At 46.4% G+C, this 16,187-nt stretch overlaps 1 protein-coding gene across 1 annotated transcript in view; it reads right to left on the minus strand.

Moving 5' to 3' along the window:
- LOC309889527 (E3 ubiquitin-protein ligase RNF38-like) overlaps positions 1–16,187 on the minus strand; it is a gene marked incomplete at both ends in the record, with an annotated part of 174,573 nt that overhangs the window by 79,698 nt on the left and 78,688 nt on the right. The window contains one exon of the mRNA XM_082782374.1: positions 13,744–13,937. Coding sequence (XP_082638500.1) covers positions 13,744–13,937 — 194 coding nt within the window. The remainder of the gene's footprint in view (positions 1–13,743; positions 13,938–16,187) is intronic.

Genomic DNA, 16,187 nt, shown 5'->3' on the forward strand with positions numbered 1-16,187 from the left:
TCAGGAAATCCCCGATGTTAGCTCCTATTAACCTGGTTCAATTAACCCCTCTCATCCGTGGACTCCCTGATTGTCTTAAGATTTTTGTAGAAAATACCCAGGATTGCATACTAGCTGCTTGTAGGGATGATGATCGTGGTCATAGGCAGAATCCAAACTCCCCCATTCCCACCTGGAGTGAAATTGTACAAGACATAGATAAGTACGGACGCCGAATGGGCTAGATTAGTTCATCCAGTATTAAGTTCCAAGACTACTCTTGGCCAGTCCATCAAATCCACGCTCAAAATCCCAGATACCCCAAATTCGAAAAGACGTTCAAACCTAATAGGGAAAGAGGTGAGTTGTGGTGTAAGGCCCTAGCTTTGGGTGCACCCTGACCATTCTTGCGTGGTGCCTCTATGGAGGACCTCCGTACATTGGTCAGATCTCTGAGCAAGAAAAATATTCCAGCTGGGGAGAACTGCCTAACAGAAAAAATAAAAAAACAGTCCATAATGAAAGTACACCTTCTGCACCAAGCCTAACTGACAAAGCAGAATCTCAGCAAAAAAACTCCTATCCCCGGGGAGGGCAGTGAGCCACCCTGCTCGGCGGGTATTAGCAATTCAATGGCTCTCTAATGAACACTCTGACCCTATCATTGCCATTCCCGTTGGACCCTGAAAGATATTGGTAAACTTTCTTATTGACACCGGGACCCAAATGTCAGTAATTACATGAGACAGCACAAACCCTGAGCATAACACCTGGTCAACGCAGGGTTAAATTCATGGGAATCAATGATGTGGAAAAACAATGCCCCACTGCAAAAATTTCACTCTGGCTGCCAGGGGAACAAAAATTAACCAGGGTAGAAGTATTAGTCAGTGCTGAATATACTAATATTTTAGGATTTGACATACTGCATGGTCGTATGTGGAAACTCCCTGATGGAACTGTGTGGAGTTTCGCGACACATCAAAGGGATTCAGGCACAGTGAGATGGAGTCTGTTACAAACATCCATACCCTTACATCCCTCTAAAGTTACTAATGTTCGGCAATATCCATTGCCAGCAGCAGCACTTATGGGGATTGACGGGGTGGTAATGGAATTGGAAGAAAGAGGCATTGTTAAAAGGACCCATTCACCTTACAATTCACCAGTGTGGCTGGTAAAGAAACCAACCAGGCAATGGCATTTTACAGTGAATTACAGACAGTTGAATGCTAACACTACACCTTTGACTGCCGCAGTTCCAAACATGGCAGAGATAGTGAAAGCCCTCTGTGTATCTAACAGTAGTAATAGTGCTAACTACTCCCAAATATTTCTATGCATGGGAAATCTAAGATTGCTATTTCACCCTCTTTCTATCCCTGCCGGTTGAATACAACCGAGCATATTTTCTTTTCTTTTGTGTTCACAGGAACCCTGAGCGAACTGTATATGGACAGCTGGAAGATGACGAATCAACAGTTTGGATTAATAATGCTATGCTTTACCCTGACCTTGATGCAATTACAAACCTTAAAGGAAACTTAGCTACTGTGGTTGTGCATGGAGCTGAGGTATTTCACTGTGGCATCTAACCATGCATTGTCACACTATAGCGCAATCATCGGAACACCTCAGAACAAAAAGGATCTAAATATCTCTACTTTAGTTTTACATGGGGGTAAAATATTTTCAAAAGATGAATGGAGTTGGAACGATTCCCTAAGAATGGCTGAACTTCAAGCCATGTCTGGCCAGACAATACAAATCAGTTGCCAAATAACTAATGGATCCACTTAAAATAGGCCGATGGAGATTAAGACAGTTTATGCTGATTCTACCAGACAACAAAATTATAGTACTGATTGTACCAAAATAACTGAACCAAATTTTGATTGCTGATACAATTTTACTTTCACCAAACCTATAATTGTGTACTGTCTTTGGGGTTACAGAGGCACAGAATTAAGAAGCCTTTGCCCCCGCAGACATTTGAAAATGTACCAACTCAGCTTCCCATTGGTCTAACTCCTTCCATCTTCAGCCCTGGTCCTTACATAATTAAAAATGTGGGACAACAACAAGTTCTCTTTAACCCTGGCTGGTCTCTAAAACGGGTAGAGCTAGCGCTGCACATTAATATCTACAATCTCGTTGCATGCCACGGGATGCAACTGGGTTATTGGGAACAAACTGAGGAAAATGATCATCAATTAATTGTAAATGCCCTTGGAAAAACCCAAGGCAATACCTCACTTGCCTTGAGCTACATCCAAGTGCAGTTATGGATACAATCTGTAGCAGCAGCTATCATTAGAGAGGGAGAAGGAGGAACTTTGCCCATTGAAATTCGAAAACTGATTTGGGACAATGCTTCATAATTTGAAAAAGAATTTCAAGCATGGTGGCAATTAGTCAACTTTACCTATTATGCAGAAAATGATAAAATCTTTGCCTTTATACTTACCATAAGTAATGTCACCATATACAATATATATCCAATAATTGCATTAGGACTCAATCATAATAGAACTATACTTTATCCTAAAGAGCATAAAATATGGGCCCATCAAAAGGGAGGAAAGTAGCAAAAAATTGATGTGAATGCATGTATTGTGTGTGAACAAAAAGGCTTCATCTGTGAGAGTAACACGCTGGAAGCCCAAGACATTTGTCTTGACACTGAACCTATTTGCCACTGAAACTATTTGCCACTTTGAGATACATTCTAATGAAACCCTTGAAACTGTACTTGTATATATTGGGAAACACTGTTTGCATGAGAACTCATTGTGATTCTATAGTCATAGATAATACTATTGTAAATACAAGTGATCACTCTAATATTTAAGTTTGTAATTTTACCAAAATTCTAGGACGTGATTTTAGTTACGCAGCTCCTGTAACCTTTTGTCAACTTATTGCATCCCATTATATTTTGTTTCATGATCTGCTGCCTACTTCTATTGGAATGAACCTCACCTTGGTGAAGAAATTGCTGGTATGTGAGGACTTGAAGTGGCTGATGACACAAGTTCGAGAAAATGGACAAAAGACTCTGATTACAGTCCATCAAGATGCACAAGAAATACATTGAGTGATGGAAAGAGTAAAGAGAGATGAAAGACACCGTTGGTGGGACACTCTGTTTGGATGGTCACCAGCTGCCACAGGAATCTTCAGCAAGATGCTTCACCCTGTTGTTGTTCTGTTAATACTCACTGTATTATGCTTTATACTGACAATTAGTTTGTAAGTTAAACTTGGGTTTATGGTGAAACGTTTAGCATCCCTAAACACACTCGATAAACCTCGTCCCGAGATTGTATGTGAAATCCCCGACATATTCCAACTGTCGTGAAGCTTGAGTGACTATAGTCATGGGGTGGATTATGTGGTGCAATTGCCTAAAGTAACTAGGGAAATAAAACTAACATTCACAATTTAAAGAAAATGTACAGCATTGAAGAGGCTTTCAGGGTAAGGTTTAGCTGCATTAACAGAGCGTTCCCTGGGCTCCCAACCTCAGATGCTATCGTGCTGGGGAAACTTGGTGTGCTAGCTCTAAGGAACAGTACGGAGCGTAGAGTGGAGTGGAGACACCATGGCTAGGCTCTGTGACCAGGTGGGGACTCGATTGTTCTTGGGCACACTGAGACCGATAAGCTGCACTTTTTGCCACCCTGACCCAATGACCTGTCATGTTTTGACAAATGCTGTACCCTAGTGTACTTTTTGCTCATTATAATATCATTATAATACCAAAACACACCTCCATCCCAAAAGCTACCCGCCTCCAAAGTGCAACCACCCCTCACTGAGCATGCGCCCTGAATTTCTCGGAGCCTATTACTTTAAACGGAGACGGGAAAACTTTTCACCAATCATAACTAAGATATGCTTGACTAGAGTCACTCAAGCTCCACCTAAAAGATAGAAAATAATATAAATTGGCCTAAGAGAGAGGGGATGTCAGGGAAGATACCATCGTTAGGAGCATCCCGAGGGAATACACCATCCCGAGGACCTCCTGACCCCTGGGACCAGTCGATGGGCTGAGCCTCTCTTCCCCCCCATTGGGACGCCTTTGGGTGAGATTTGAACACTTGGTTATACTGTGTGTCTCTGCGGAAACTTAGGAATCTCTATAGAGTCTTTGTGCCTTTTAATGCGTTAATTTCCAGGCTGTGCACCTCTGTCACCTGTGTATGTCATGCATGCTAACTTGCTTTTGCAGAAAGTAACTATTGCCGGCAATCCAAAGAACCTGTGTACCTGTTGCAGTAATAAATTGCACTTGATTGCATTGTTCCTAGCCATGATAGTTCTCATTAAACGCGACTAAAGTAAGGGTGGTTATACGTTATTGGTGAATCTGTGCCCGTGGTAATTCAGTGCTCTGAATTCCACCAGACCCATTACGGTTAATGCGTTATTGGTGAATCCGACCGGACCCCTAATGGTTAATGCGTTATTGGTGAATCTGTGATTGCTATAGTTCAGTATCCTGAATCTGACCGGACCTATAACAGTTAATAAGCTACACCCCTCAACGCGACAGGGGTTCACCTGTCTCTAAGGGGGAAAAGGATCTTTGCTCAGGAGTTAACAGGACTCATTGATAGAGCTTTAAGCTAGATTTGAAAGGGGAAAGGGATAAAACCAGGCTTGACAGAGACAAGCCTGGGGGTGGTATGACAGTGGTTATGGGATGGTGTGTTAGCAAGGTCCATCAGTCTGCCACCCCTATTGAGGTAGGGGATGGAGATCCATGCAGCAGCAAAGGCACAAGGGACATTGACGGGTTAGAAATCACAAAAGTGCCTGGGAACGGTCATGCAGGAATTAGGGCTTCTCTCCCCAAAAAGGTGACAGGATCTCTAGCCTAGCTGAAGTGCATCTACACATATGCACGGAGTATGGGCAACAAACAGGAGGAACTGGAAGCCATTGTGCAGCAGGAGGGCTATGACATAGTTGCCATCACTGAAACATGGTGGGATGGCAGGCATGACTGGAGCACTTCAAAGGATGGCTACAAACTCTTCAGAAGGGATAGGCTAGGAAGGAGAGGCGGTGGGGTAGCCCTGTATGCTATGGAGGGTTTGGATTGTCTTGAGATTAATAATGGCGATGACAGGGTTAAATGCTTATGGGTAAGAATCAGGGGGAAGTCCAATGAGGCAGATGTCCTGGAGGGCATCTGTTATAGACTGCCTAACAGGGCCGAAAAGGCAGACAAAATATTCTACAAGCAGCTGGGAGAAGTCTCTCAATCGCTAGCCCTTGCTCTCATGGGGTACTTCAACTTACCAGAGGTCTACTGGAAATCCAACACAGCAGAGAGGAAACAGTCTAGGAGGTTTCCAGAGTGCGTGGAAGATAACTTCCTGACACAGCTGGTGAGCGAGCCATCTAGGGATGGTGCCCCACTGGACCTTTTGCTCATAAATGCAGAAGGACTTGTGGGTGATAAGAAGGTTGGAGGCCATCTCGGGGACAGTGATCACAAACTAATAGATTTTTCAATTCTTGGAAAAGTGGGGGCGGGGGGGAGGGGGGGGAGGGTAGCAGAACTGCCACCCTGGACTTCCGGAGGGCAGACTTTGGCCTGTTAAGGAGACTGGTTGGTGGAGTCCCTTGGGAGGCAGTCCTGAAAGTCCTGAAGGGCAAAGGAGTCCAGGAAGGCTGGACACTCTACAAGAAAGAAATCCTAAAGGCACCTGAGCAGGCCATCCCCATATGCCGAAAGATGAGTCAGTACAGAGGAAGACTGACCTGGCTGAACAGAGAGCTGTGGCTATTGCTCAGGAAGAACAAGAGGGTTTATGATCTTTGGAAGAAGGGGCGGGCCACTCAGGAGGACTACAAAGATGTCGAGAGGCTGTGCAGGGAGAAAATTAGAAGGGCCAAAGCCCAACTTGACCTCAATATGGCTATTGCTGTTAAAGACAATAACAATGTTTTTTATGAATACATAAACAAGAAAAGGAGGTCTAAGGAGAATCTCCATCCTTTATTGGATGTGGGGGGAAACAGTGACAAGAAATGAGGACAAGGTTGAGGTACTTAATGCCTTCTTTGCTTCAGTCTTTAGCAGCAAGAAAAGTTCTTCTCAGGGTAGATAGGGACAGGGAGCAGAATGAAGCCCTCATAATCCATGAGGAAATGTTTTGCGACCTGCTACTCCACTTAGATGTATACAAGTCTATGGGGCCAGATGGGATCCACCTGAGGATACTCAGGGATCTGGCAGAAGTGCTTGCCAAGCCGATTTCCATCATTTATCAGCAGTCCTGGCTATCAGGGGAGGTCCCAGTCGACTGACGGCTAGAAAATTTAACACCCATCTACAAAAAGGGCTGGAAGGAGGATCCGAGAAACTACAGGCCTGTCAGTCTGATCTCGGTGCTGGGGAAGCTCATGGAACAGATTATCTTGAGTGCCATCACACAGCACTTACAGGACAACCAGGTGATCAGGCCCAGCCAGGACAATCATGTGATCAGGCCCAGTCAGCATGGGTTTATCAAAGGCAGGTCCTGCTTGACAAACCTGATCTCCTTCTACGTCAAGGTGACACGCTCAGTGGACAAGGGAAAGGCTGTGGATGTGGTCTACCTAGACTTCAGTAAGGCTCTTGACACCATTTCCCACAGCATTCTACTGGAGAAACTGTCTGAGTGGCCGGGCCCAAAGATTCGTGGTGAATGGAGTTAAATCCAGCTGGAGGCCGGTGCCTAGTGGTGTCTCCCAGGGCTCAGTACTGGAGCCAGTTCTCTTCAATATCTTTATCTGAATGAGGGGACCGAGTGCACCCTCAGTAAGTTTGCAGATGACACCAAGTTGGGTGGTAGTGTTGATCTGCTTGGGGGTAGGAAGGCTCTACAGAGGGATATGGATAGGCTGGACCGATGCGCTGAGGCCAACTGTATGAAGTTCAACAAGGCTAAGTGCAGAGTCCTGCACTTTGGTCACAACAATCCCATGCAACGTTACAGGCTGAGGGAAGAGTGGCTGGAAAGATGGCCGGGCAGAAAGGGACCTGGGGGTATTAGTCGATAGCCAGCTGAATATGAGCTAGCAGTGTGCTCAGGTGGCCAAGAAGGCCAATAGCATCCTGGCTTGTATCAGGAATAGCATGTGGCTAGCAGGACTAGGGAAGTGATTGTACCTCTTTACTCGGCTCTGGTGAGGCTGCACCTCAAATACTGTGTTTGGCTTTAGGCCCCTCACTACAAGAAGGACATCGAGGTGCTGGAGCATGCCCAAAGAAGGGCAATGAAGCTGGTGAAGGATCGAGAGAACAAGTCTTATGAGGAGCAGCTGAGGAAGCTGGGGTTGTTTAGCTTGGAGAAAAGAAGGCTCAGGGGACACCTTATTGTACTTTACACGAGGCCTCTCTCAATTATTTTTCAACGATCTTGGGAACCTGGAGAGGTCCCAGTAGACTGGAAACTGGCAAATATTGTGCCAATTTTCAAGAAGGGTAAGAAAGAAGACCCTAGCAATTACAGGCCTGTCAGTCTCATGTCAGTGCCTGGTAAAATTAAGGAGAAGATGATCATTGAAGTTATTGAAGCACACCTGGGGGACAATGCAGTCATTGGTCCCAGCCAACATGGGTTCACGAGGGGTGGGTCCTGTTTAACAAATTTGATTTCCTTTTATGATAAGATCAGCCGTCTAGTCGATCAAGGGAAACCAGATGATGTGATCTTTTTGTCCTGTCCCCACAAACCACTGAAAAGAGGTTGGCCAAGGGAGAGTAGAGAGGGAGGATCACCTCCCTTGACCTGCTGGCCACGCTCCTTTTAATGCATGACAGGATCCCATTGGCCCTCTTGGCAACGAGGGCGCACTGCTGGATCGTGGTTAACCTGTCGTCCACCAGGACCCCTAGGTCCTTCGCCGCAGAGCTCCTCTCCAGCAGGTCATCACCCAGCCTGTACTGATATATCCGGTTGTTCCTTCCCAGGTGCAGGACTCTACACTGGATCTTATTAAACCTCATTTGGTTTCTTCCTGCCCATCTCTCCAGCAAGTACAGGTCTCGCTGAATGGCAGCACAGCCTTCTGGCTTTGTGTCATCGGCATACTTGCTGAGGGTGGACACTATTCCCTCATCAAGGTCGTCGTTTAAAATGTTGAACAAGACCAGACCCAGCACCGACCCCTGGGGAACACCGCTAGTCACAGGCCTCCAGCCAGACTCTGCTCCACCGATCACCACCCTCTGAGCTCGGCCAGTCAGCCAGTTCTCAACCCACCTTACTGTCCACTCCTCTATCCCACACTTTCTCAGCTTTGCTATCAGGATGTCATGGGAGACAGTATCGAAAGCCTTGCTAAAGTCAAGGTAGATGACATCCACCACTCTCCCCTCATCTACCCAACTGGTGATGCCATCATAGAAGGCAACGAGGTTGGTTGAACATGATTTCCCCTTGGTGAATCCATTCTGACTACTCCTCATAACCTTCTTCTCTTCCAATTGCTTGGAAATGGCCTCCAGAACAAGCTATTCCAACACTTTTCCAGGGACAGAGGTGAGACTGACTGGCCTGTAGTTTCTCGGACCCTCCTTCTTGCCCTTCTTGAAGACCGGAGTGACATTGGCTATCCTCCAATCTTCAGGCTCATCTTCTGTTCTCCAGGACCTTTCAAAGATGATAGAGAGTGGTTTGGCGATCACCTCCGCTAATTCCCTCAGCACACGTGGATGCATCCCATCGGGACCCATGGATTTGTGTGCGTTGAGCCCACTCAGATGCTCCCGAACCATTCCCTCATCAACCAGGTGGGTAGATCTCCACTTCCCAGATATTTTCTCCTCCGTCCAGGGTCCAGGAGTCCTGGGGGGGGGGGGGCCTCTTTGAAGCAAAGACCAAAGCAAAGAAGGCATTCAATATCTCCGCCTTCTCAGTGTCCCCCATTACCAGGACACCCCCCTTTTTCAGCAGGGAACCCACATTATCTCTAGACTTTCTTTTACTGTTTACATACTTTAAAAAACAAAAACAAAAACCCTCTTATTATCCTTTATCTCTTTTGCAAGCTTCACCTCCAGGTGGGCTTTAGCCTTCCTTGTCGTGTCCCTGCAGGCCCTGACAACACTCCTATACTCCTCCTAAAGGACAGGCCCCTTTTTCCACATTTCATAGACCTTCCTCTTCCTTTTGATCTTGTTGATGAGGTCCTTGATCATCCACACAGGTCTCCAGCCACCCCTTCCCTTATTTCCTACTCTTTGGGATGCACTGATCTTGAGCTTGGAAGAAGTGCTGTTTAAATCGTGTAGAACAGTTTCAAATGATATGCACAAGGCCAGATAGATGACATCAGTTGCTCTTCCCCATCTACCAATGCTGTAATTTCATTGTAGAAGGCCACCAGATTTGTCAGGCACATTTTGCCTTTAGTGAAACCATGTTGTCTTTCACCAATCACCAGCTTTTTTTCCATGTGCATAGTTTCCAGGAGGATCTGCTCCATGATCTTTCCAGGCAGAGAGATGAGACCGACTGGCCTGTAGTTCCTTGCATCTTTTTTCCCTTTTAAAACTGTGAGGGGTGGGGTGTCCCTGTTCCAGGGGCACCTGATGTGGTGGATAGTGTCTTAGCAACTTCATGAGACAACTCCCTCAGGACTCTCAGATTCATCTCTTTAGGTCCTATGGACTTGTGCACCTTCAGGTTCCTTAGATGGTTCTGAACCTCATCCTCTCTTACACTGGGAGTTTCTTCATTCTCCCAGTTCCTGCCTTTACCTTCTGGGACATGGATGGTGTAGCTAGAGCACTTGCCAGTGAAGAGTGAGGTGAAAAAGTCATTGAGTACCTTGGCCATCTCCATATCCTGCGTAACTAGGTGTGGTGTAATTGCCTGAGGTAACTAGGGAAATAAAACTAACATTCACATTTTTAAGGAAAATGTATAGCATTGAAGAGGCTTTCAGGGTAGGGCATAGCTGCATTACCTGAGCGTTCCCTGGGCTCCCAACCTCAGATGCTATCGTGCTGGGGAAACTTGGTGCGCTAGCCCTAAGGAACAGCACGGAGCGTAGAGTGGAGTGGAGACACCACGGCTAGGCTCTGTGACCAGGTGGGGACTCGATTGTTCTTGGGCACACTGAGACCGATAAGCTGCACTTTTTGCCACCCTGACCCAATGACCTGTCATGTTTTGACAAATGCTGTACCCTAGTGTACTTTTTGCTCATTATAATATCATTATAATACCAAAACACACCTCCATCCCAAAAGCTACCCGCCTCCAAAGTGCAACCACCCCTCACTGAGCATGCGCCCTGAATTTCTCGGAGCCTATTACTTTAAACGGAGACGGGAGAACTTTTCACCAATCATAACTAAGATATGCTTGACTAGAGTCACTCAAGCTCCACCTAAAAGATAGAAAATAATATAAATTGGCCTAAGAGAGAGGGGATGTCAGGGAAGATACCACTGTCAGGGGAGATACCATCCCGAGGAAATACAACATCCTTAGGACCTCCTGACCCCTGGGATCTGTCGACGGGCTGAGCCTCTCTTCCCCCCCATTGGGACGCCTTTGGGTGAGATCTGAATACTTGCTTATAAATCTCTATAGAGTCTTTGATCCTTTTAATGCGTTTATTTCTAGGCTGTGCACCTGTAACACCTGTATTTCATGCATACTAGCTTGCTTTTGCAGACAGTCACTATCACCGGCAATCCAAAAGAACCTGATTATCTGTTGTTGTAATAAACCATACTTGATTGCATTGTGATAGCTCTCATTAAGTGCAACTAGGGTAAGGGTAGTTATCGGTGACTGTGATAATTCAGTGTTCTGAATCCAACCAGACCCCCAGACGGTTAACGCGTTATTGGTGAATGTCTGACCGGACCCCCAGACGGTTAATGAGTTATTGGTGAATGTCCGACTGGTTCAGTACCCTGAATCCGACCGGGCCCATAACGGTTAATCAGCTACACCCCTTAACGCGACACTAGGTCAACCATTTCCTTCTGGAGAGGGCCCACAATTTCCATGGTCTTCCTTTTATAAATGATGTACCTATAGAAGCCCTTCTTGTTGCCCTTGATGTCCCTGGTGAAATTCAGTTTTATTTGGGCATTACCTTTCCTAACTCTATCATTGGACATACTGACAGGCCTGTAGTTTCTAGGACCCTCAGTTCCAGGGAACTCCAGTCTCTGGAAGTCCCCCTAGGTCCTGAAGGCAGAGGTGGGTGTCATGGGTACAGGTGTGCCCAGATGGATGAGCTTTTCAAACAGGTGGCTCTGTTGCAAGAGGAGCTCACCAGACAACAAAGCATTCAGGAATCTGAGCAGGAGATTGACAAATGGTATTATACATTGACACGGTCCAAGCAACAGCCTGTTGCAGGAAGAACGGCCAAAAACACGACAGACACTAGTATGGTCAGATCATGCTCTCCCTTTATTACCCGAATAGCCTGACTTTTATAGCAAACTTAACAGGGGCGGATAGTGTCTCACACAAGATTATTGGTCAAAAGCACTCAGACAAACAACTGCAAGAAAACAACCCCACCTGCAAGAAAACAACTCCCTTGTGATTAGCAGTCACGTAGATCCCGTCCTTGAAGCCAGCTGCTGGCAACAATATTTTTTAAATTCCTCAATCGGGCGATGTGGGAACACTGTCATGGGAACTTCTCATAGTCGTCCTGGCAGCTTGATTTGCTCAGCTGCAGCAAGTCATGGCCTCCTTTCTGTTTCAAAAATCCCTCAACAACAGCCCTGCCTTAAGTCCAGGCAATGGGTAGGTAAACAAGCTTGCAGCCCTGAATGAGCACATTTGAAAGACTCACAGGACAAGAGAGAGTGTATCCTTGTCTCTGATCGGAGCTGGAGGATGAGCTCCCCCTTGCCACTGAAGTGCCTCTGTGCAACAGATATAAGTCCATGGTGGCAGTTCTCTGTGCAACAGATATATGTCCAGGGTGGCAGTTCTGCTACCCTCCCACCCCTCGCCCCCACTTTTCCAGTAATTGAAAAATCTATTAGTTCGTGATCACTGTGCCCAAGATGGCCTCCAACCTTCTTATCACCCATAAGTCCTTCTTCATGGTCCTCTCCAGGTTCCCAAGATCGTTGAAAAATAATTGAGAGACGTCCCGCGATGACATCAGCCAGCTCTTTAAGCACCTTGGGATGGATCCCATCCGGACCCATGGACTTGTATGGATCCAGGTGGAGCAGTAAATCCCGCACACATTCAAGGTCGGTTGGGAGTTTGTCTTTCCCACCGTCATGGTTCTCCAGCTCAGGGCACCCTGGGTCCCGAAGCCCATCATCAGCACTGAAGACAGAGGTGAAGAAGGCATTAAATGTCTCTGCTTTTCCTATGTCACTGTCTGTGAGGAGACCTTCCCCATCAAGTAGCGGCCCTATATTTTCTTTGTTTCTCCTTTTTCTGTTAACATATCTAAAAAAAACTTTTTTATTGTCTCCCACAGACATGGCCAGCTTCAACTCTAGTTGAGCTTTGGCCCCACAAATTTTCTCCCTACAAATATGAACAGCATCCCTATATTCCTTCCTCGTCGCCTGACCCTCCTTCCAGCAGCCGTACTGTTTCTTTGGGTCTCACTCAAAGTGCTGCGGTCAATGGTTCAATGTCCAGGTGGAGATCAGTAATGTGTGGTGTTCCTCAGGGGTCAGTATTGAGACCAGTGCTATTTAACATCTTTGTTGGTGACATAGTGGGATCGAGTGCACCCTCAGCAAGTTTGCCGACAACAGCAAGCTGTGTGGTGCAGATGACATGCTGAAGGGAAGGGATGCCATCCAGAGGGACCCTGACAGGCTCAAGAGGTGGGCCCATGCAAACAACATGAGGTTCAACAAGGGCAAGTTCAAGGTCCTGTACCTGTGTCAGGGCAAACCCAAACATGAATATAGCCTGGGTGATGAGTGAATAGAGTAGTCCTGCGGAGAAGGACTTTGGGGTAATGGTGGATGAAAAACTCAACATGAGCTGACAATGTGCAAATAAAGCCCAGAAAATCAACTGTATCCTTGTCTGCATCAAAAGAAGCATGGCCACCAGGGAGGTGATTCTCCCCCTCTACTCTGCTCTCATGAGACCCCACCTGGAGTACTGTGTTCATTTCTGGGGCCCACAGCATAAGAAAGACATGGACCTATTAGAGTGGGTCCAGAGGAAAGCCATGAAGATGATCAGAGGTCTGGAGCACCTCTCCTATTAAGAAAGGCTGAGAAAGCTGGGGTTGTTTAGCCTAGAGAAGAGAAGGATCTAGGGAGACACAGTGGCCTTTGAGCACCTAAAGGGGGCCTACAGGAAAGATGGGGAGAGACTCTTTATCAAGGAATGTAGCAACACAACAAGGGGTAACAGCTTTAAATTAAAAGAGGGTAAGTTTAGGTTGAATATAAGAAAGAAAATCTTTACTGTGAGGGTGGTGAGGCACTGGAAAAGGTTGCCCAGAGAAGTTGTGGATGTCCTCTCCCTGGAAGTGTTCAAGGCCTGGTTGGATGGGGCTTTGGGCAACCTGATCTCATGGAAGGCGTCCCTGCCCATGGCAGGGGGGTTGGAACTAGATGATCTTTAAGGTCCCTTCCAACCCAAACCATTCTATTAGTCTATGATTCATTCATTTTTTCTGTTTAACATATGATAAATATTATTCAGTGTTGCCTGAAATAGTCTTCCCCGACTTGACAATAGAGAGTCCCTAGAAACTGGTCTCCAATCTATATAGCTTGCCTACCTCCTTCTATTTCGTGCAGGTGTGCTGCAGTGTTCCCCAGAGAAGTGATGTTGGTTGGACCGAGACAAAGGAGGCTGCCTATTTGATGTCATCTCCCACGGTCGTATTGGTGGTGATGCAGTTGGTGATGACACTGTATAGTCAAAGACTGAATGAGAAAGGCGTTGTCTCTTGGGACTCGACCTATCTTCACTCTGTGGCAATATAAAAAAAAAAAAAGAAAAACCCTCAGCTGAGTGATTTGTTTCCCATACTGAAACTCCAATATTATTTTCTTCACCTAGCATTAGAGAAACACACTTAACAAACTAGATCAAAACACCATAAAATTAAAAAACTATAAATAGTTATAAAATCTACTGCCTTCATAATGTAAACACTTATTTGTCTGCATGAGCATTTTTACTAAAGCATATTTTAGCAGCATCAAGGTATTTTAAATACTAATGCTAAGATAACAACATAAGATATATCAGATAAAGGAGTAAACATTTACTTCAGAAGAAGGAGGTATGTCACATTTTGTTATAATATCCAACACAGGCACCCTTCCCTCCCCTGACAGATATAGGATATAAACGCATAAGTGATGAAAAGACCTTTTTGGAGAAGATAAGCTGTCGTGGTTCCGCTCGAGTGGGCAGCCGAGCTCCACCACAGCCATTCTCTCACTCCCCCTCCTCAAAGAGGAATGGGGAGAAAATATGTGAAAAGGGCTCAAGGGTTGAGATAAGGACAAGAAAATCACGCAATAATTATTGTAACGGGCAAAACAGACTCAGCATAAGAAGATAGTAAGATTTATTGCTCATTACTAACAAGCTAGAGAAGTGAGAAACAAAGGAAAGAAACCAAAAGCACCTCCCCCCTCCATCCACCCTCTTCCACCTCCTCCCCCCAAGCGGCGCAGGGGAACGGGGGAATGGGGGTTATGGTCAGTCTACAGCACTTCTTCTCTGCCGCTCCTTCTCGGTCACTCTCGTCCCCTGTGCTGTGGGGTCCCACCCACGGGATGCAGTACTTGATGAACTGATCCAGTGTGGGCTTCCCACAGGCAGCAGCTCTTCAATAACTGCTCCAGATATGGGTCCGTACCATGGGGTCCATCCCTCAGGAGAAAACTGATCCAACCTGGGTCCCCTACGGGCAGCAGCTCCTGCCAGGTCACCTGCTCCTGTGTGGTCTCCTCTCCACGGGCTACAGGTCCGGCCCGGAACCTGCTCCGGCAGGGGTCTTCCACAGGCGGCAGCCTCCGTCGGTGCAGGGCCACCTGCTCCACCGTGGTCTCCTCCACGGGCTGCAGCGTGGAACCCTGCTCCACCGTGGTACTCCATGGGCTGCAGGGGGACATCCTGCTTCACCATGGTCCTCACCACAGGCCGCAGGGGACTTCTGCTCCGGCGCCTGGAGCACCTCTCCCCCTCCTTCTACACTGACCTTGGTGCCGTTCCTCACTCCCTTGACTCTCCCAGCTGCTGTGTGGCGCAGCGTTTTTTTCCCTGTCTTAAATCTGCTCTCACAGAGGCGCAAAACAACATCGCTTATTGGCTCAGCTCTGGAAAACAATGGGGCCCTTCCCAAACATGGGGCAGCTTCTAGATCTTTCTCACAGAAACCACCCCTATGGCCCCCTGCTACCAAAACCTTGCCACGTAAACCCACTACATAAGCGCAGACTTCAAATCTGTGCGATCTATATTTGCTAGTACATAGATGCCATCTAGAGCTCTAGTTCAGCATATGCACTCCATTCCTACGAGATGCATGCTAGCATAGTTCCTCCCCAGATGCAGGACCTTGCACTTCCCCTTGTTGAAAATCATGAGGTTCCTGTAAGCCCATTTCTCCAGCCTGTCAAGGTCCTTCTAGAGGGCAGCACTACTCTCTGGCATATCAGCCACTCATCCCATTTTTGTATCATCAGCAAACTTGTTGATGGTACACTCTGCCCCATTATCCAGATCATTAATGAAGATGTTAAACAGGACTGGACCCAGTATTGATTCCTGTTTATCATGATTTCCTTAAAATGAAGCTGGCGTGAATACAATTATCCAGTCTGGTCAACTCATACGGTCTGATATCATAGTTGACCCTGCTTTGAGTAAGAGGTTGGATTAGAAAACTCCTGAGATCCCTTCAGACCTGAATTATCCTATGAATCTATGAAACATATATTTGCTCATCCCCCACTCACTTTTGAATTCCTTCATAAACTGCAATTTAACTTGAAAGAACAAAGAAGTCAAAGACTTCTGGTGTAAAGTTTCATTAAACCACATAGACTAGTCTAGGTTGGAAAAGACCTTCAAGACCATCAAGTCCAAAGTCCATCAAGTCCACATGACCACGAAATGGGCAATTCCTCAGGAAGGGCTCCCACTTCCATAAGATCAGCCTCCTTAAACACCAGAAAAAAACATCTATGTGAAGACATTTCAAGT

Source organism: Aythya marila, assembly GCF_965140915.1.
Source record: "Aythya marila genome assembly, chromosome: W".
Lineage (NCBI taxonomy): Eukaryota > Metazoa > Chordata > Aves > Anseriformes > Anatidae > Aythya > Aythya marila.